The 22,453-nt window shown below is 41.9% G+C and overlaps 1 protein-coding gene across 1 annotated transcript in view; it reads left to right on the forward strand.

Annotated features, from left to right (window-relative positions):
* Positions 1-797: 797 nt before the first annotated feature.
* The window catches only part of LOC126337026 (monocarboxylate transporter 13-like), a 213,576-nt gene continuing 191,920 nt past the window's right edge, over positions 798-22,453 (forward strand). Inside the window, exon 1 of the mRNA XM_050001304.1 lies at positions 798-1,029. Within this exon, the coding sequence (XP_049857261.1) occupies positions 1,020-1,029 (10 nt within the window). The 5' untranslated portion in view covers positions 798-1,019. The remainder of the gene's footprint in view (positions 1,030-22,453) is intronic.

The raw sequence follows: 22,453 nt of genomic DNA on the forward strand, positions 1-22,453 counted from the left end.
ACTCTGGTTCGTGTGCGACTGTATCTGTCGTACAAAACAAAGGACGTAGTCTTGATGAAGGGTTTTTGATTTTTCATTTTTGTCCAAACAATTAAATTATTGCGTATTTTTAACTTTAAGCAACCTTCATTAACAATCCTTTATAAATTATCGATAATTAAGAATTTATATTTGTAATGAAAACAGGGATTTCGCGTGAAGTATGTAACTGGAAACAAGACGACATGACCTATTCATAAAAAATGATAATGAATTTTACAATTACGAGATGCAGGTATTTCAAATTGAAAAAAATGACCAAGGCGGATCTAGAACGAGCGACCCATGAACTGCACTAAATCATCAATCTACTTCGTCACCGATTCCGGTATACATTCAATGTGTATTTGTATCTCAACTGTACAGTACCTCGGAAAACTTCAAAGCTGATTTTCTCTGTAAATTTATGGGAAACATTAAGAACAATCTATTTCTCGGCACTTTGTTCCGTGTTCCACAATAATATTTCTCTACAGAGCGGTAAGCAGCCTCAGCAATTTTCATACTGCATGTTAACAGCGCGACAATCGGAGCACAACAGTACATGATTTTTGAAATGGCTCAAGAGCGATTAAGAAAAACGTTGATGGCTGTTAATACATTAGACTATCTTAAAGCTTCGTATAACGTAACTTAGTAATAGGATATCTAATACATTAGTAGGACCTACTTCCAAGGGCGTAACAACACCAGCGTACGTTTGTTACGGCTTCTGACGAATCATCGCGTTTGTATTTGTTTTCATCAAGTTTATTATTTATGATGAACAGAGTATACACACATCCAGTTTGTTGGTTGGAGCGTGTGTAGGGTCTTTACCGTCGAACCGACAGTGCAAAACACGACCGAGTTGTGTTCCCGTTCCAGCGCCATCTCGTCGGTCGCTGGTGGACATACATTACAGGTGTCAGTCAGTGGTTGGCGTCGACAGTCTTCGCAGCTGCAGCTGGGAGCGACCACCGAAGCACGCAGTGTGCGACATGTCAACAGGTCTGTCACATGCGCATAATATCGAAAATTAACACTGTGCTTTGTTTGTCGTAGCTTTCGTTAGGTTGAATCCCAGATCCAAATTCTTCACATTTATCCATATTGATGTTAGTAGAACTATATGGCTGCGGGCGGAATAAAAGAAATACAGCAACCACCCACTTTCTGTATACTATATTTATACCAAGGCGTGTTTCACCTATCTTCAGTTGGCGTAATACATTTATATCTTTGCAATTACACTACATTTTGAACGTTGCAGATGCCATGCGAAAATTGGCAGTTCGATTGTGTACTTGAGTTCTATATATATAATCTTGTTTGTTAGGTGCACATATTTTTATTCTTTAACTTGCTCTATTTATCACCTTCACATGAACACAGTCATAACTTCACTGAAGTACTGATACAGCACACCATTCGCCATGTGGACGATTTAATCGTTTGTTTACCACTATACCGGAAATTACATCTAGAGTTAAAAACCCGTAACTCACTCGATGACTTTTCTGTAACGTTGAGTCCCCCAAGTTCGGAGATGTAAGGTGCAAATATTTGAAATTCTTGTTACATATTTACAGCCATTTAACTGCTGTTTAATTAATCCTTGTTGATTTTATTGCACAAAATAAACCTACAGTATTTTACTTTTTAGCGCATAAAATCACATACTTTTGTGCAGTCTTTAAATAGACACACAAACTGTTAAGATTGAACTACGTTCCGAAAAATTATGATATCTCTGTAGCAGATAAATATTTACATACAACCAAATTCCAGAGTTTATTTCACTTGAACATAAAAATTGCCTTCGATGGGTACAAACGAATGTATGCAAAATTGGCATTCAGTGCTGGTATCTAAAATTTTACCAGCAATCGGAATGCATTTAAGCTGTAACACTTTATTTTATTGGAGAAACAGAAAGGTCCCCATCACAGTAGCCGTGAAGCTCGTCTGAATGATCGTTCGCTAGCAGAACTTCGGTCACTATCTTTTGTTAAATCGTCTTTATCGTTTATTTTTATGTATATCTCAGACGTATTCCTCCTTCCACTCACAATTTCATCAAACTTAAGATCGTTAAAAATGGCTTGTTCCTATGAATACACCTTGGACTATACTGGAGAAAGCAGGTAAGTAGTTCACGAGGCGTGGTCTAAGGGTTCGCCACTCATGCGAGTAACACGTGTCAACAAAAAAGTGATAACGCAACCGATAGAAAAATATTGTAGAATTTGCGATTTAAGGAGGGCAGGGGGGAGTGTAGAAGCACTCAGCCATAACTGACCTAGGAAAAAGTTTTTTCTCGCGATCTAAGAGACCATACCTCTTGAGTTAAGGGTTAAAAGGACAGAAGTTAAAATTTTGTTACACATACGGAAACTACTTCTGAAGTCACGTGTGTTCATAGATAATATTACTAATCTTAAAATTTGATACCTGCTTCTATATGACGAAAAAATGCCTGATATACATTACACACCGTATCAAGCTATTTTTTAGTCATAGAGGCATGTATCTAATTAAAAGGTTAGCAATGTTATCTGTGAATACAACTGACTTCATAAGTATTCTCTAAATGTGCAAGGAAGTTGTAACCAGTACTTGCAACTTTAGATATAAATAGAAACGCTGCACTGTATCAGGGAAATTGAAAGCGCTTATGTTCTGCATATAATGTCAGGAGCTACATTTTAAGATACGTGACCAATATGATTATAGACAGAGAAAATATTAATTTTTATCAACAATATAGGAAGTAACTTCAACAATGCAGGAGTATGCGGGTGGCAAGTGGCGCTTAACGCCAGTGTCAGCTCTGTTGGGTGAACTTATGCCGACTGTTGTCTTGGCCTGGCACGCTGTTTAAATCTTTAATGTTAGAATCTCTCTGAAATGTTACTTGTAAATATTCACAGGAAGGTTGCTCATCTCTCGAGCAGCTGGTCAGCGGGTGTGAGGAAAAAGTATTAACGAAGATAATGTCTACTTGAATCGCACTGTTTCTATTAATCGATGAGTGAGTGATAAATACTACACATTATCTTGCAGTGACACACTCTGAGCATGCTTTTCGTATTTGTAAAGAGAAGTGGGTGTTAGAATATGTTTAAGAACAAAACAGCTCGCCCAGCTAGTTAGCAAAAGTAAATATAAAACTCGTATAATTTAGTAGCTAAAGAAATTGAAGGGCGGCTGCAGCAATCAAAATGCACTCGTTGAAAACTATTGGAGGTATTAACGTATTACGCCTATTCAAAATGGGTGAAAGCCCGAAACATGTCTTCGCATATAGTGCAATCCGCGTTATATACGTGTTTCTTCTAGTAATTCGATATTGTAGGCAGCAAGCTTTTTTTCCGCTGTGAAAATGTGTTGTGAACTGCGTCTTTAAGGTCGCCCCGACACCTTGCCCCAATTTGTCAAGCTTGGATGTGCAATCATTTAGCATAAGCATACTTCGCTAAAGTGTGGCAGTGGCCCCGTTGTAATTCTGGTTTTGCTGACACTGTACCTTACGGTAGCTAAAGTCTAAATTAGATTTGGAGGTGATGATAAGGTTGAGTGTTGGCGAAGCCGACCAATGTTAATGAAATGAGGTTTAGAGAAGGATTAATCCGTTGTGTGGCCCGATGTCTAAGACTGCGGCACAGTTAACCCACTTTTAATTATACACTTAAATCTTAAGTAAATTCGTAAAACTCTATTACATTATCCATAAATTTCAGAATAATTTGGCAAAAATTCTAGATATATCTTACATAAACTGCAAGGGGGTGGGGAACTTCAGCAGCATACTTCAGCGTTTGGTGATGTTAGTTCGGGCAAACATTTTACCTTTTCAAGTGGCTTGATGCTGAAAGACTTAGTGATCCAAGCGTTGACTCCCTGTCCAATTTGTGCATGCTTGTACGTGCAAGGATCGGTTTACATAAATATTCGCAGCGGCAGTATGTCAACCCATTCCAAAGAGATCAGTCGTGATATGCCGAAATGTTTTAATACAGCCTGTCTAAGCCAGTCAGGTCTGTGGCGAATAAAATACGCATGTGGTGGTAAGCATAAACTGAGGCAGTTTAGTATACTCTCAAATAACGAGTATTCAGGCGGTCGCCAACAAAATTAACCAAATAAACTCCAGGACAATTTTAAGATAGTTGTAATTATCGTAATTTCATGAAAGTGCAACAACCACTGGGACATTTTTCAGGACTGCAAACATAAATGGCAGGCTTCTGAAATCATAAAACCCTATCGTGTGCTCACAGTGCTTTTGCAAGGGCTTCGTAGCTCCTAACTTCTCTTAGCTATATACTTCATTTTTCAAGAGTGTTAGAGAGTAAACAGCTTCGGGTTGGGCTTTGCATTCTTATCATTATGCTAATGTTGGATATCGGTTCACTTAAGTTAATGAGGAAGTAAAATTTTCATGTCATGAACCAGCCTTTATATCTTACATAGTTTAGCCTTTTTTCCTATTCTTCGGTCGCCGAATAATACTGTAGCAGAGTTTCCAGTTTTCTCCTTTACCATATTACATCATGGGGGGGGGGGGGGCCTTGGAGGATTTTTACATGCTTGCGTGTCCGCGTCTGCAGTATAGTGTGTGGCCACCACCACTAAACGTGTATGCTCGGTCTCTCAAATACCGTTTCCGCAGAACATTTCCCAATACCACTTGTGGTCGCTGATGGAAACGGTGCTATAATACTGTAGTCCACATAATCCTCTTGAGGTATTCAGCAACTGTATAGATATTTAAGAAGTCATTTATTGTTCCGCCTCAATTGCACATTTTTAATTAAATTGCGTGTTTGGACCTCTAGATATCATTTTCAGATCTAAGTAGTTGGGTCATCAACCCCTTACATCTACTCTGAACCACAAATGAGTGACTCTGATGCATGGTTCTGAATGGACAATACTGGTTGCTGACGCAGCTAGTTAGGGATGAAGATCGTGATCAAGAGACACAGAAACAAGTAATCTAATTAAAAATGTGCAACTGAGACGAAATAATATTGAGAATTATCTTAAACTGCTATAATAATATTGAAAGTGCAGACTTGATTGCTGGATTCCAGCTCCCTCAGACGAAATTTGCTGCACGTAAATACTCTGCAGCGCTTGAGCCTTGATCAGATTATCGAGTTGTGACTTGAATTTTAAGATGTTGGTAAAGTGGGAGAAGTAAATTTGTAGGAATAGAAAGAAAAATCTCTGGAAAGATATTCACAAGGAAGTTCTTAATTTGCTTTATTTGAAGACAGGCACGTTTTATCTTCATCATGGTGAAACAGAAACGCCAACGTATTTTCTAAGTTAGTAGAATCGAACTGATCGGCAACACCATATTCTGCACTGTCGGCCACGTTGACAACTTTGTGACGTAGGCGCTGGTCAATTACCAGTAGCCAGTGAAAAACACTGATTCGATGCCCAGCAATAGAATGTCTTCATATGTTTCCTAGTCAGTTTAGAGTCTCTGAAATGTTGGAATACAACGATTTTCGCTGCTGACCAACTTTTTCCCCATAATGCGCGTGTTCAATATTTGTGATAAGCTTCGCACGCCTTAGCTGGAAAGGAAAATCATATTAAACATCTCTACTGGAACAATCTCTTAAAGAGTTAGAGGGCATTTGTAAGGAAATCTTAATTAAAAGTATTAAGGTGATACGCTCAGTTTATAATACTAATGCAGTCGTAACATTTAAGAAAGACACAATTCGTGTACAAGGAAAACATCTGAGCGAGCTAATAAAATAGATTCAGGACTAAGGCTGCGTTTACGTTGTAGGTTTGATAAGCGATAAGAGCGGTGAAGAAGCCAGCGACTGATCCAAAGGGTGGTTCTCAGCTTTTATGACGCGTTCATGACGGAGCTGATAACAGCGTGGAGCGGGGTGTTGAGTGGTGTATTCGTTTTGGCTTCGGACTGTTACAGCCAAGGTAATCATAAATTTATAACGCCAACGTTTTTCCATTTATTTCGCACTGCAGTTGCTAAAGAAGGAACTGACGTGCGATTAACACATGAAAAGCACGCTTCATAACCATAAAAATTAAAATATGTGCTGTACTGAAATCAGATTTATTCAGACGTGTCTACTGGTCAGTTTTACCAGACTTGAGTCTTCTCCTGTCGGAGGTAGTATAACGAAAAAGTAAGAGGTTGTTGTGGTCTTCAGTACTGAGACTGGTTTGATGCAGCCCTCCACGCTACTCTGTCCTGTGCAAGCTTCATCTCCCAGTACCTACTGCAACCTACATCCTTTTGAATCTTAGTGTATTCATCTCTTGGTCTCCCTCTACGATTTTTACCCTCCACGCTGCCCTCCAATGCTAAATTTGTGATCCCTTGATGCCTCAAAACATGTCCTACGAACCGATCCCTTCTTCTAGTCAAATTGTGCCACAAATTTTTCTCCCCAATCCTATTCAGCACCTCATTAGTTACGTGATCTATCCACCTTACCTTCAGCATTCTTCTGTAGCACCACATTTCGAAAGCTTCTATTCTCTTCTTGTCCAAACTAGTTGTCGTCCATGTTTCACTTCCATACATGGCTACACTCCATACAAATACTTTCAGAAACGACCTCCTGACAAATCTATGCTCGATGTTAACAAATTTCTCTTCAGAAACGCTTTCCTTGCCATTGCCAGTCTACATTTTATATCCTCTCTACTTCGACCATCATCTGTTATTTTACTTTCTAAATAACAAAACTCCTTTACTACTTTGTCTCATTTCCTGGTCTAATTCCCTCAGCATCACCCGATTTAATTTGACTACATTCCATTATCCTCGTTTTGCTTTTGCTGAAGTTCATCTTATATCCATCATTCAAGACACTGTCCATTCCGTTCAACTGCTCTTCCAGTTAGCTACAAATATTAGGGGAGCGTGACCGAAGTAAAATTTGCAGACGCAGAATTCAGAGACTAGTGGACGACTACTGCAGTACAACATTAGCAGTTAACTGATTTGGAATCGTAGATGGAAAACATACTTTAGTTATTTCCCGAAAACATTCAGAAACTACAAAGTGTTCTACTGCAGCGGTTGTGGTGGCACGACCCGGGTGGGTGGGGATGCGAATGGCGTGCAAGGGGGCGCGTTTTGTTAGGAAAATATATATATTGTAACAATTAGGTTTATCTTTTAACAAACGACATGCCACTGATTTGGTTTGACTTTCGCCCTACGTCGGTGTTAACGCCAGTGACAGTGAAACCGCTGTCGCATTTTCAGCATTGTTTGAAATGATCGGACGAGATGTCCTCCCCTGGTAACTGAGTGGTCAGCGCGACAGAATGTCAATCCTAAGGGCCCAGGTTAGATGTTAGATTCCCGGGTGGGTGGGGGTTTTCTCCATTCAGGGACTGGGTGTTGTGTTGTCCTGATCATCATCATCATTAATTCATCCCCATCGACGCGCAAGTCGCCGAAGTGGCGTCAAATCGAAAGACTTGCACCAGGCGAACGGTCTACCCGACGGAAGGCCCTAGTCACAAGACATTTAATTATTGGTCGAGCTGCGCGAATTCCTTCTACGCCACCTAGGATAAAACCTACACACGCGAGCTGAGTAGGCTGTATTCCTAGGTGGCGATGCTTCCTTGGATAGTCGGTGGGATACCCTTTGTCGCCTGCGCCATTACTGTTTCCGTAACTATCCCGTGCAGTGCAAGGCTTGGCTCGTGTGTCTCAACGCATCCTTGTAGTGACGTCTACAGTTATGGTCTTATAATTATAGACTTTGCGAGGAAGACTTGACTGCAGTATGAAGAGGTTCCAGATTAGTGACAAAGGGCAATACAGCAGTGGTCCTTCAACTGGCGGAGGGGAGGGAGATAACCCAAAGGCGAAACGAGAAGGTATGATGAGAACTGTTAATTGCTAGGCTTCACAACTACTACAAACAATTGTGAATAACGTCCGCAGCGTGTTAGTTTAACGAGTTTAGCTGCTGATAGCATGGAGCCTAACAAGTTAGGGACATCTTGAAACCAAACATCCCGAATTAATGCGAAAACAAAAATGATTTTTTGTCAGGAAACTAAATGTTTTACGATCTACCCAGAAGAACTTTGCTAGAACGACGAATGTGGCGTCTAAGGCCCTTTTAGCCTCTTTAAGACTTCTCAAAGAATTGCTAAATGCAAGAAACCACACACGGTTTCGGAAACTGTTTTACCAGCAGCGATTCACATGGTATCAACAATGTTAGTGACTCATTTGCTCAACAATTTAAAAGTATTCCGGTCTATAGTGACAGTGTGCGTAAAAGAATTTGACATTTCTGACGATTTATTCGGGCAGGGGCATTTCTTTTGTCAGTCGATACTGAAAACAGCTACAGCTGAAAGCCATTTTGACCTCAATACTTTTTTAATCAAAACGTTATATTACAAAATAGGTGCATTGGAGTTTGCACAGACGGAGCTCGCTCGATGTCTGGAATTCATAGTTGTTTGCAAACGAAAGTTAAAGCTGTAGCTTCTGATGCTGTATTGACTCACTGCATGATATATCGGGAGGCTCTGCTCGCTAAAGAACTTAGACCACCCCTTCATAAAGTTCTGCCATCGGTTATACAAACAGTTAATATTGCTAAGGTCAAATCTATAAATTAGAGGCTTTTTAAAGTGCTATGTGAGGAGATGGGCGCACAACACAGTTGCTCTTATTTTTAGTAATGTTCAATGGCTTTCAAGGGGTGAAGTATAGAAAAGAATGTTTGAACTTGGGAATGAGATAATTATTACTACTTTTTTTATTTGAAGGAGAGAAGTCACTCTTTGGCAGACTGCTTCAACAACAGATTTTTTTATTTAAAATGGATTACCTCACTGCTATTTTTGAGAAACCATATACTCTATTCTTAACACTTCACTTCGGGGTAATCAGACAATTGTACTATCTTGGAATGAAAAGGTGAAGGCGTTAATGAAGAAATTAGGGCTGTGGCAAAACCGAATGGAGAGTGACTAGAGGATACACACAAAGGATACACACAATCTGACACTTCCAATGGCGATAAAAGCTTGCTTTCATCTTGGAACATTAAAGTTTACTTCGAGAAATATTTCCGCAACGATTTTAATAAATTTAATTTGATTAAAAATCCATTCATAAGTGCTCCTGGAGCATCTATTTCTAAATATAGAAGAGGAAGAACTACTTATTGAACTCGTGACACTTCACTAAAGAGTAAATTTAATGAAATGTCTTTGTTGGAGTCTTGGATACATATTAACAAGGACTTCCCAACGCGAATCCAAAATTCAATGAAGATCCTGATTCCTTTTTCCAACAACATACTTGTGCGAGACTGGGTAAATAGAGAACTTAGTGACTCTTTCTGCTATTCCTCCAAGTCTTGAGAAGCTGTTCTCAAAAGCAAGCTCGTCCATCACACGGAACTTTTATATTTAAATTTTTACTGCTCTTGTAATTGTTTCTACTACTACTACAAGGCTCTATAGCCCTTGAAGGGCCTTGGTCTGCATCACAAAATCCTGCCATTCTATCCGATCCATGGCTTTCAGTCTCCATCCTTTGACACCCAGCTTTTTCATGTCAACTCTGCCCACCCATCTCTTTCTGGGACGCCCCTCCCGTCGTCTGCCTCCAGTCTTGTCATCAAAAATCTTAAAAATCCTATCTTCTTCCATTCTGACCTCGTGTCCTGCCCATCGTATTCTTCTTATTTTAATAATAGTGACAATGTCAGGTTCTTCAAAAAGTTGTTCTAATTCTGCATTCGTATGGATGTGCCAATCTCCTTGCTCCTATGTTGGGCCATATATTTTCGCAGAACCTTTCTCTCCCAAATTCTAAGGATCCTTTCCTCTGCAGTCATGGTCCATTTCTCGGCACCACACATAACTGGTCTTATAATTGTTTGATAACTGAGGATTTTAGATTTTCGTGATAGAAGTGAACTCCTAAGCATGGGTAGTGTGGCAAAGTAGCATCTGTTGCCTGCTGCTATTCTAGCTGTCACCTCGCTGCTGATGTCATTTGTCTCTGTGATAGTCTACCCGAGGTACTTGAAGTATCTCACCCTTTCAAACTCCTTGTCGGCTATCCTGAGATTTGGTAGGTTTCGCTGGTTGGTCATTACCATATTTTTGGTCTTTTCGACATTGACTACCAGGCAAAGTTCCCTTGCACCTATCTCCAGTTGTTAGGCATCAGCCAGCTCAGCAGTGTTTCGTGCGAGCAATGCCGTATCATCTCCGTAGTCGAGGTACTGCAGTGAACGATTAAAATGGTTCCTCCTATATCTCTATCTGATTTGACTTTTTGTAGGCAGAGGTTGAATAGCATTGAGCAGATATCGTCACCCTGTCTCATTCCCTTCTTCGCTTCCACTTCTCTGGAGACTTCGCCCTGTATTTTTACTTTACATTTGGTTTCTCCGAGGGTCATCATAGTAAGTTTGAGCTTCTTAGGTATTCTTGTCTCTTCCATCACATTCCGCAACGTTACTCTCGAGATACTATCATAGGGAGTAAGCCTCCTAGTTAGGATCTTGGAGAACACTGTATATGTAGTATTTAGGTGGGATATTCCTCGGTAATCCTGACAGTTTATCTCCTTTTTTCATGTATAGGGCACATAATAGCCGTTTTCCACTCCCTTGCCATGCTCTCCTCCTGCCAGATGTTCAGTAGTTCTTTATGTACTGCTTTCTACAATGCTCCCCCCCCCCCCCCATATTTGAGGAGTTCCGCTTGGATCTGATCTTCTCCAGGAGCCCCCCCCCCCCCCCTTGTTTTAAGTCTTAATGGCTTGTATTACTTCCCCCAGCATGGCTTCTGGTATTAAGACCTCTGGCCCATAAGTTATTTCCACCAGTTTTTCTTGTTCTAATCGTTCTACTTCTGGGTTCAGTAACTCTTGGAAGTATTATGCCCATCTGTAGAGTATTTTATTACTCTCCCCTATCAGATCCCCATCTTTATTTCTACATATATTTTTTCTGGCTTGAAACCCAGCCTTTCCTTTAATCTTTTGGTGCTTTTTACGTACTTGCTTCTCTTCTCCTAGTTGGTAAGTTTCTTCCAATTTTTTTCCTTTCTAGTGCTCTTTTCTTTCTGCAAACCCTCTTAGCTACATAGCGCTTCTCATTATATTCAGATTTTCTCTAGTTCTTCTCTGAAATAATTTTTCATGCTATGTTACGCTCCTCAATTCTTCTCAAAACATTCATCAAACCAATCTGCCTTCCTTTGAGCTTGCACGTGTCCCAAAACCTTCCCAGCTGCCTTGAGGATTGCAGTCTTACATTACTTCCACATTATTTCTATATGTTCCATTGCTGTGTCGGTATTGTTCTTAATCCCCTCTTCTATTTTCGTCTGATATGTTCTAAGTATTTCTTCTGACTTTAATGTCAAACTCTTCCGTTTGTGGCCTTTTTGTTTACTCGATAGTGAGATCCTTTGCCTGTACTTAATTCTCACTAGATGATCTGAATTGTAGTCACCCACGTTGACTCCTAACATCCATTATGTCTGATCCGTGCCTTCAGTCAATCAATATATGGTGTTATCTGATTTCTAGCGTGTCCATCTGGTGACACTCATGTTTCTTTGTGTGGAAAATATGTACTGCTGACAGGTTTTTACTTATAGCAAAAGCTACAACCCTAATTCAATTGTCATTTGGTATTTCATGAAGGCTATGTGTCTTCCTATAGTTGGCTGATAACTCTTCCTTTACCAAGTTTGCGTTCAAGTCTCCTATTAAAATCTTATCATGTTCAGGAGCCTGATCATACAACTGCTCTACCTTGCTACAAAACTCATCCTTCTGTTCATCTGCCTCTGTGGTTGCATGTACATTTATAATTATGTTGAAAAACTTTCCTGTTGATCTTAATATGGACATCCGTTCATTGATTTGTTCGAAGTGCATTACAGCACGTTTCAGTCCTTTAGCGACCACAGAATCTGTAACAAAGGTTTCGTCCTCCCGCCACTGTAAAGGATTTTGAAATTTCCTGAGCTCATATGTCACTTTCACGTAATTTCCCGGAGAGTTGTTTACTTGCGTTAGCAGCCGCCGTAGGGTTCCAGCTTGGTATAGGCTCCGCTCATTCCATGTTCCTATGTACATATCTCTTATCGTTTTTTTTTGTTTGCTGGGGTCGTCGTCAAAATAGCATTACCAACAAGTGATTTTTACAGGGAGAGGTTGTCAAACTTCCGCCAAACCATTTGAGGGGTTCCTCTTACAGCTCGCCACGTAGCTGGTTCCATTTTCAGGGGAACATCCTTAGCCTTTGTAGACCCCTATATTGACTGCAATGCAGCAATTGATGGTTGGGGGCATCTCTGCCTTTCTTCCAAGCCATTCCGCCCTCATACTTCCTGGTTTTGCTCCGCCCTAGGTATTTTATTTCCCTAGTACTGCGTGAAGAGTTTGACAGAGCACTGAAAGACCTGAGTCGAAACAAGGCCCCCGGAGTAGACAACATTCCATTAGAACTACTGACGGCCTTGGAACAACCAGTCCTGACAAAACTCTACCAGCTGGTGAGCAAGATGTATGAGACAGGCGAAATACCCTCAGACTTCAAGAAGAATATAATAATTCCAATCCCAAAGAAAGCAGGTGCTGACAGATGTGAAAATTACCGAACTATCAGTTTAATAAGCCACGGCTGCAAAATACTAACGCGAATTCTTTACAGACGAATGGAAAAACTGGTAGATGCAGACCTCGGGGAGGATCAGTTTGGATTCCGTCGAAATGTTGGAACACGTGAGGCAATACTGACCTTACGACTTATCTTAGAAGAAAGATTAAGAAAAGGTAAACCTACGTTTCTAGCATTTGTAGACTTAGAGAAAGCTTTTGACAATGTTGACTGGAATACTCTCTTTCAAATTCTAAAGGTGGCAGGGGTAAAATACAGGGAGCGAAAGGCTATTTATAATTTGTACAGAAACCAGATGGCAGTAATAAGAGTCGAGGGGCATGAAAGGGAAGCAGTGGTTGGGAAAGGAGTGAGACAGGGTTGTAGCCTCTCCCCGATGTTATTCAATCTGTATATTGAGCAAGCAGTAAAGGAAACAAAAGAAAAATTTGGAGTAGGTATTAAAATTCATGGAGACGAAGTAAAAACTTTGAGGTTCGCCGATGACATTATAATTCTGTCAGAGACGGCAAAGGACTTGGAAGAGCAGTTGAATGGAATGGACAGTGTCTTGAAAGGAGGATATAAGATGAACATTAACAAAAGCAAAACGAGAATAATGGAATGTAGTCAAATTAAATCGGGTGATGTTGAGGGAATTAGATTAGGAAATGAGACACTTAAAGTAGTAAAGGAGTTTTGCTATTTAGGAAGTAAAATAACTGATGATGGTCGAAGTAGAGAGGATATAAAATGTAGACTGGCAATGGCAAGGAAAGCGTTTCTGAAGAAGAGAAATTTGTTAACATCGAATATCGATTTATGTATCAGGAAGTCGTTTCTGAAAGTATTTGTTTGGAGTGTAGCCATGTATGGAAGTGAAACATGGACGATAACTAGTTTGCACAAGAAGAGAATAGAAGCTTTCGAAATGTGGTGCTACAGAAGAATACTGAAGATAAGGTGGATAGAGCACGTAACTAATGAGGAGGTATTGAATAGGATTGGGGAGAAGAGAAGTTTGTGGCACAACTTGACTAGAAGAAGGGATCGGTTGGTAGGACATGTTTTGAGGCATCAAGGGATCACAAATTTAGCATTGGAGGGCAGCGTGGAGGGTAAAAATCGTAGAGGGAGACCGAGAGATGAGTACACTAAGCAGATTCAGAAGGATGTAGGTTGCAGTAGGTACTGGGAGATGAAGCAGCTTGCACAGGATAGAGTAGCATGGAGAGCTGCATCAAACCAGTCTCAGGACTGAAGACAACAACAACAACAACAACAACAACAACAGTACCCACCAGATCTGGAGGACGTTCTCCTATATGCAACTTGGGGAGGCACATGGTGGGGGAGCAGCAACCCCACACGGGGTAATTGTTTGCTGAATTTTAAATAATGTTAATTTCATAGTGTTTGAAACAATGAAAACGTGATAAAGATAAATTGGTTCCGTATTTTCGTTATAAGGAGTCATGTCATTTTTGGTTTCTGATGCATAAAATACTTTTAAATTGCATGTGGTATACATAATAATGAAAAACTATAAAACATAAAATTTTTATTAATAGCAGTAGGATGGGGGGCTGATACTATTTTTCCTAGTGAAGGGGCGGGGTTTCGAGGAAAAAAGTTGAGTACCACTGTCCTATGTTGTAAGAACTGGTTGACAGTGATTATAAATCCATAATTTTAATGTAAGGTAACAGACTGTTAAATAACATTTCAGCATTGGGTTATCACAATTACGAGCTGTTGGAATTTCCCGTGGTGTAATGCCATCTACACTGAGAATTAGTGCCGCGGAAGTGCAAAATTCTGTAGATGCGCCCGACAGTGTAACATCTTACAGAAGATAATGTACAATATCTTAGTGAAAAAACCTCACACTTAAGAAAACTAAAGTCGGAAGACGAAACGGATGGGCTGCAAACTTACCTTTGTCGGAACTCAAAAGTGCTTATTATTTACTACCGTGAAAAAAAATTTATAGGTTTATTCGCTTCCCCACTCACTTCGTTCCAAAATTTGCCCAAAACCGACCTAATTGAGTTGTCTTCCTGGTGTGGCAGTGTAAGCCTCGCAAATATTTCACCAAAGAAACTTCCGACATACATCCTCGGTGCTAGTAAACAAAAGCAAAACAGAGATATTTACAGCGTTATCGCTCCTCAGCTTCTGAACATGGCTCAACGATTCGCCAGTGTAAATACTGTACTGCTATTGGAAAGCTGTTCACACTCCTTGCTACCACGTTAGTATCTTGGTTTTTGTTATTTATCGCAGTTGCAGCGTTATCGTACTCTAGCTTGTAAAGTAGACAGCAAAAACGTTATTCCGAAATTAGGTTTTAGTATTCCGTAAGCTGTCGCTTGTAAATGTGATAATACAGAATTTGTCTACTGGCCATCATGGTCAAATTCTCTATAATTTCCATGGGTAACTTAAGGCGAATACCGCAGACTCCATGCAACGAAACCGCAACCGATTTCCCTGACCATCATTTTCCATTCAGACCATGTTCTCCACCTGTTAAGGTTAGATATCGGTGGGACGTTAAACTACCTGTGTAACTATTTTCGCGTGTCTAATAGTTCATAATCACTTCACGAATTAACGGGGCAAAGTCGATCGGTTAACCTAGTAACAGACTAACCTAACTGATATACGAGGCAACTAAAAGGAGTTCCACAACTTTTGGCCTTTATGTGATGGCTCCCTGTAGGGTTTGATCTCCATCTTTCAAAATTTTCCGGAAGTGTGAACCAACTGGGGAAGGACGCCTTACATGATACGTCGTGTCCATTGTGCATTGAGATCTTTAGCCCACTTTCTCGTCATGGCATTGCAGTCCCGCTCATCCTCAATCTCTTGAGCGAGGACACCTTCCTTCTCTCCACCCACTATGCAGTGTCGTTTTCTGTGCCAACGATGACCATGGAATTCTTTGCACCTCATACCCAGCACAGTAGCCAGTCCATTGTGGTGGGGCTGCCTTGTACCCTGTTGGTCGTATTCCTCTGACTACGCAGGGATCGTTCTGCTGTTACCTGCGCCTTTAACTCCCCATTTATACCAAGGAGTAGATGCCTGTCACTCTATGGCATCGGGACTCCCTGCAGTGACCATCCTGCCAGGTGGCCTTTGCTCTGGGTGGGTGGCGCCTGTGGGGACGGTAGCTGGTCTGAGTGTGTGGCATCAGGGCAGATGATGCGCAATGAAGTTTACCACATCATCACTTGCTGGTGATCAAACGTCAGCAGTCCCTAAGCATTCCAAGTCTCAGTCAAATCCAAGGAAATATAATCCTACATCGTTCCTCTCCCTGGCCATCTCATGGGAGGAACACCAGGCTAAGGATGGCAGCGGCTCTTATTTGCCTCGGTACCTCGTATGTATGAGAGCTGATGGAGACTCCTTTGTTTCGATGAAGCCTCAGTTTTTTGTAGAGCGTTTAAAGTAGTAGTTTGGGGAGGTGAAGGGCTTGTCCAAAATGTGGTCAGGGTCAGTCTTGATAAAAACAGCATCCTCTGCACAGTCATGGGCATTACTCGCTTGATAAGTTGGGGGAGGTTTCCATTACTATCGCGTCTCATAAGTGCTTAAATATGGTCCAGGGTATTATATTCCAGAGGGACCATCTTTTGCAGTCAGACGACGAGCTGTGCGGCAGCATAGAGCGACGAGTAGTTCATTTTGTCCGGCGCGTCCATCGGTTTCTAAGGGATAATCAGGTTGTCACCGGTGCCTTCATGTTGGCCTTACAGCGGACACATTACCTGAGAAGGTCCTGGTGATGGTCTACCGCTGCAATGTCAATCCATATATCTCTCCCCCAATGTGGTGCTTTAAGTGCAAGAAATTCGGACCTTTGTCTTCCCACTGTACTTCCAGCATCACATGTCGAGATTGTGGACGTCCATCCCTTCCCAATATTGCATGTGCCGGCCTCCAATCTGTGTCAACAGCGGAGAGCATCACTGCCCTTGCTCACCAGACTGCGGGATTTTACAGCATGAAAGGAAAATCATGGAATACAAGACCCTGGACCGACTGATCTACAGTGACGCCAAGAGGAAATTTGAGCGCCTACATCCTGTGAATGTGATCTCTTCTTAAGCTACCATCAGTTCCACAAGTTCCAGTCAGCTTTCAGAGCCAGAAGACTACACCTGCCCCCTTGATGGTTGGGGCACATCCATCCCTGTTGCTCTCGCACCTCCGACCTCAGGAGTGCTGTGTACCCAATCACTGGGCACACCAGTCCCCATTTCTTCGACTCCTTTCGCTAGGAAGAGGTCTCTTGGGTCACTCTCTTTCCAGGTTTCTGTTAGTGGGTAAGATATCTGCCAGTGGCGGAAGTACCCAAAAGCAGCTGGTTGTAGGGCTTCACGATCATCCTCAGTCCTGGAGACTGAATCAGTGAAGACCTCCCAGCCAGAGAGACCCAAGGATCAGTGAGAGAAATCCAGAAAGATCCCAAGACCAAGGAAATTGCGGTGGCAGCCACACTACGGCTGCCTAAAAGTTCTGAACATGAAGATTATGGCGTCCACTGCGGACCTAAATCTCGCCAGACCCTCAGACGCATTGGATATAGCCTGTTGATGAAAGAAATCAATGGCAGTAGGTGACTCTGAGGCGTAGACTGCCTCATTCAGTGTTTCATGCCTTCCCAGTCTCAAGATCATGTCATCTTCCAGTGGAATTGCAGCATTTTTTTCTACCACCTGGCTGAACTAAGGCAACCGTTCAGCTTTACACCTTTTTCCTGCATTGCCCTCCAGGAAACCTGGTTCCTGGCAATGCAGACCTCTGCCCTTCGTTGCTTTAACGCAACAGTTTTACGGAAATTACAGCAACATTTCCTTACCGCAGACTCTTGTGTGTACCATACATTGACGCAACGTTTTATGCGGGAATGGCGCAGGTTTGGGGGCACGCGGTCTACAGTACGTATTGGTAACGTAGCTTTCTTTGTAGCAGGGTCTATTGTGCACCAACTGGAGTGAAGTATAAGAGTCAAGAATTAAGTACCATGACATAACTGAGCCACTATTTCGGTATTGTCAGTTGAGGGAAACAGAACAGTGGTGGATGCATCCGTAACTGTAGATCGGCTTCGAAAAAAAGGGAAAGTTCATAAATACACAGGAAACACACAAATCAGGAGTGTCCAACCTTCCAGCTCGCCTGGGCCACGCCGGCAGAAGAGTATTTTTGGGCCACATATAACAATAATGCTCGCTAAGAAAAAGGAACGGGATGGACTAATGAGTGCGGGAGTTTCAAATTGAGAATATTGCATTTATCGTAACTTTACACTTTTTTAGATGGTCGCTTCTTGGGCCTCATTGATACTTGCTTTGGGCTGCGGGGTGCACACCCCTGATGTAAACATTGTTTTTCAACCTCCATTATAAGCATTTTATTGCGGGTGTCGGGCTACCTACGCCTACTAAGGCGAATGTAGAACAGCCATCAGCAGTAGTGTCCAACAGTAGCCGCTGGGCACAACGTTGTCATTTAATGCATGTTTAGCAACTACCATTTGCGTCTTTTGACGCATGAAAGTGGGCCCAGGCGCGTTCGTCTGCAGTACGACCTTGAGATCGCGCCATTTTTCGACAATGTGTAAATTCCATATAGTGAAGTCACGTCATACACCACAACATTGAGTGCATATTTCTTTCGTTATTTATCGCACAAAAGTTGCATTAACGCCCGTGTTGCCTTAGCCAGTCTTCACTGCTGCGAGCTATTCTTACCAGACAACGACTGAGAGCGACAAGACCTGCGTCTGCTGTGGCCCGCTGGTAGCAGCAGCCTGTCAGTCATGAAGTGACGAACTGACTCTCGAATGCAGAACCACGCCTCCCGTCAGTGTCTCCTTCCGCGACACTCGTCGAGATCTTGACTCAGGAATGCGTTGTCTGTTATAGCTCTCTTTACTGCGGAGTATCCTGCTGAAGTCTACACAGACTTCGCTCCACCAATGGGAAAGCCCGATCAGTGATTACACAATGAAATTTTAAGAAATGGAACATAGACGTATCACCTAGTCGACACGTAAAGCTATCCAAGGAGGTACTTTCCCATTCCGGGAGAGAGAATTTCGTTGTTCACATGCCTTTGCTCCCACATGTTGTTGCTCCCCCAAAACAGCAAGAGTACATTAACAGTAACTGCCACATAGCTTTCCCACATGAAAACCGCCAGCTCGGTATCTTTGACCTAACACAACTGTATCCAGTTTTGTTGGAGGACACTTGGGCGGAAAAAAAACACCATGTGGATGTTCCTTGAACAGATAAAGCGACTCCGTAAAACTATTTTGCAGTGGGCCCAACACGCTGTACTATTTCCAGATTGAATTCTTTAGAAAGTGACCACAAGCCGCACAGGATGGAGTTCACAGTTCTGGAGAGTATCAGACATACGCGACATCTTGACACTGCCGTGCACGAACTGGTATGGCCACAGATTTTATCTGGCGGTCAGCACTCAGGTCGTTACGCTCAGCCGAGAGGGGCTTCCCCTTAATCACATGGACATCAAAACGATAATCCATTTCACGCCGTACATTCTGAAGCATATAAACGCATAAAAAAAGTTTTGCATCACCTCGGTTCCAAGATTTCCGGGACCTGTACAGAAAATTGGAATAGAGATCAACATAAACATCATTTCCGCCCATTTTATTGCTAATGAAAACCACGTATTGCATGTTGCACCACCATGCAGCGAGACTGTCAGAGGTAGTGGTCCAGATTTCTGTACACATCGGTACCTCCAATACACAGTAGCACGTCCTCTTGCATTGATGCATTGCTTTATTCGTTATGGCGTACTATCAACAAGTTCATCAAGGCACTGTTGGTCCAGATTGCCCCACTCCTTAACGGCAATTCGGCGTAGATCCCTCAGTGGTTGGTGGCTCACGTCGTCCATAAACATCCCTTTCCAATATATCCCAGGCATGTTCATAGGTTTCATGTCTCTAGTCGAGCGATGTCGTTATCCTGGAGAAAGTCATTGACAAGCTGTGCACGGTAGGGGCCCGAACTGTCGTCCGTAAGACGAATTTCTCGCCAATATGCTGCCGAAATGGTTTGCACTATTGATCGGAGATGACATTCACGTATCGCCGTTATTGTGCCTTCCATGACCACCAACGGCATACGCCAGCCCCACATAATGCCACCCCAAAACAGCAGGGAACCTCCACCTGGTAGTACTCGCTGGACAGTGTGTCTAAGGCGTTCAGGCTGACCGGGTTGTCTCCAAGCACGTCTCCGACGATTGTCTGGTTGAAGGCATATGCGACACTCACCGGTGAAGAGAATGTGGTGACAATCCTGAGTGATCTGACCACCTACCTGAATAAGCTTCAGGTTGTCTGCCCCCTTCGCTCCTCGATGGTAGATAAGTAGACTAAAGCAGCATTGAGAAACTAAACACCTACATCTTAGCTTCAGTCCATGGGCACTGTCTGAAAGTTATTTGAACTATCGGGTGTTTGGGACTCTTGCATGACTCGCTTGAAAAATGTCTAAAATTTTTAGTCGGTTTCTCTCTAAAACGCAGAAAATGGCTATCAAGTCCGTATTTAATATCCCTACATTAATTATGCAGTGATACTGACTGTAACAAGTTATCCAAAATCTGCCAGAAGATATTTCGTCCGAATCGATACTTCAAACGCCCCAAACAGTAGTCACTGACCCACAACTATTTGCGAGTTAAGTCTTTCAGTAGTCTTCTTGAATAGAAATGCTCGCCGTAATATCTCGTAATTTGCAAGAAACGCCACGCGGAGTTTAAGAATTGATATGTTCACACACAGAATCTCCTGAAATTAATCACTCACAAACACTGTAGTCGGTTTTCGTCAACGACGCGAGAACCGTTGAAACGCGCGGGTTTCTTCAATTTGGAACAGATTTGATCAGCGCGATTTAATGTAGATGCTTCCCGGAATACGGCACCCGAGCGACTATCTAGACTCATAGATGAGGCACAAAGCGCTACCCAAACGGGCGGGAAACACTAAATTCCTATTGGTTAGTATGTTAAGCAGGCAATCAGATCATCTCGAGCACTTCCCTATACTGGCAGTATTTCTAATAACTGCCAGATTACCACAAGTAATTTAGACTTAAACTCTAGTAATTCAGAAACTGTAAACAATTTAATAAAAACAAAATCCCTTTCCACAAAATAAATTACTAATAAATTTAATAACCAACGCCCCTCTGGCTGCTCTTCACAAAAACAAGCTCTCTCGGACATGTCACAAATTTCACTGTACACAACTACTTCCTCGCGCTTACATTTACGTAATTTTAATGAAGTATCACATTCTCACTTTACATATGTCCTCCAGTCACTGCTGTCTCTCCAAAACACACAATCAAAACACAATGAAATAATTTTTTAATGTACTGTTGATTACGTCAGAAATCTGCAGCAATGAAGCAAAAGAAAATTCCAGAAAATTGGGTTATACGAAACTATCCTCTTTGTTGTAATTTCAGTTGACACTTTGGATGAATGCATTACAGTCCCTGACTCGGCTTAACAATGCCAGCACGGTTATTGTGTGTTCAAGGTAAAAATTTATATCTCCTAAAGTATGGAAGTTACTGATTTGAAATTTTAATTGTATGGTTGTTAGACATAAAACTTGGTATACAAAGTATGAAAAAGATCAATTAGTATTCAATTGTACTTCTTTAGATCCATAGTGTACGTCAGCGGCTCTGCTGGCCCATTAGTCAGCTGTGCGAGCGTGAGAACCATCATCTATCTCCTCTCCTCCCGCCTCCACTGCAAGCTACGTTTTCAATTCAAGGTGACAGCTCTTAATAATTTGCTACGTTACAGGTGGTTAACCTTGCCACTTAGGTCGAACGTAGTCTCATCGCTGAAAACAGGACATTTGCAAATGTTACGCTGGCCGCTGTGGCCGAGCGGGGTTCCAAGCGCTTCAGGCCGGAACCGCTCTGCTGCTACGGTCTCAGGTTCGAATCCTGCTTCGGGCATGGATGTGTGTGATGTCCTAAGGTTAGTTAGGTTTAAGTAGTGCTAAGTTCTAGCGGACTGCTTAGAGCCATTTTTGGTCAAATGTTTCCACGACTATGGCTTCCAGCATTGCTCTTGCATTATTCATATGTTTCACATAGTTTTATTTCTTCAATTACTGTAAAATCAAATCTGACTTACGTAGGTTTTCATTTTCAGCTTCATTTTGAAGACGCGATTAACTGTTAGAGGCATTTGTAGGTCTCTCATGGTTTTGTTCGTAGATTTCCATGGACTACGCTGAAACGAAAGGTGAATTCTTCCAAAGTTTTGAGCTCATACACCTGGCCGTTTGCGCTTCGCGCAACTATCTTTTTTATTCAACTGCCTACACCATCTACGAAAGTTGGTATTTGGAGGTGCTAGACTGTACTGGCAACGAAACGTTCCCTGCACTGCGATAATAGAACGATAGTTGTTAAATTCTAACCCTTAGAATTACTTTGGTGTGGTATGTTCTTACTTACACGGAACTTTTCGCTTGTACGTCACCACGCATGCAGTGGATTACGGTTCACCACGCTTGCACAGTGATAGAAACCTTGAACGTTTCTTTTACCCTAGCTACAATTCTTCTCCATGTATCGCTATGAATTAATTCTAGCCATCTGCAATAGATAATCATTTTGAACAGGTTGCATTTAACAGCATTTTTTAATTTGTAACGTGATGAAGCC

The sequence above is a fragment of the Schistocerca gregaria genome, chromosome 2 (genome assembly GCF_023897955.1).
Source record: "Schistocerca gregaria isolate iqSchGreg1 chromosome 2, iqSchGreg1.2, whole genome shotgun sequence".
Taxonomy (NCBI): domain Eukaryota; kingdom Metazoa; phylum Arthropoda; class Insecta; order Orthoptera; family Acrididae; genus Schistocerca; species Schistocerca gregaria.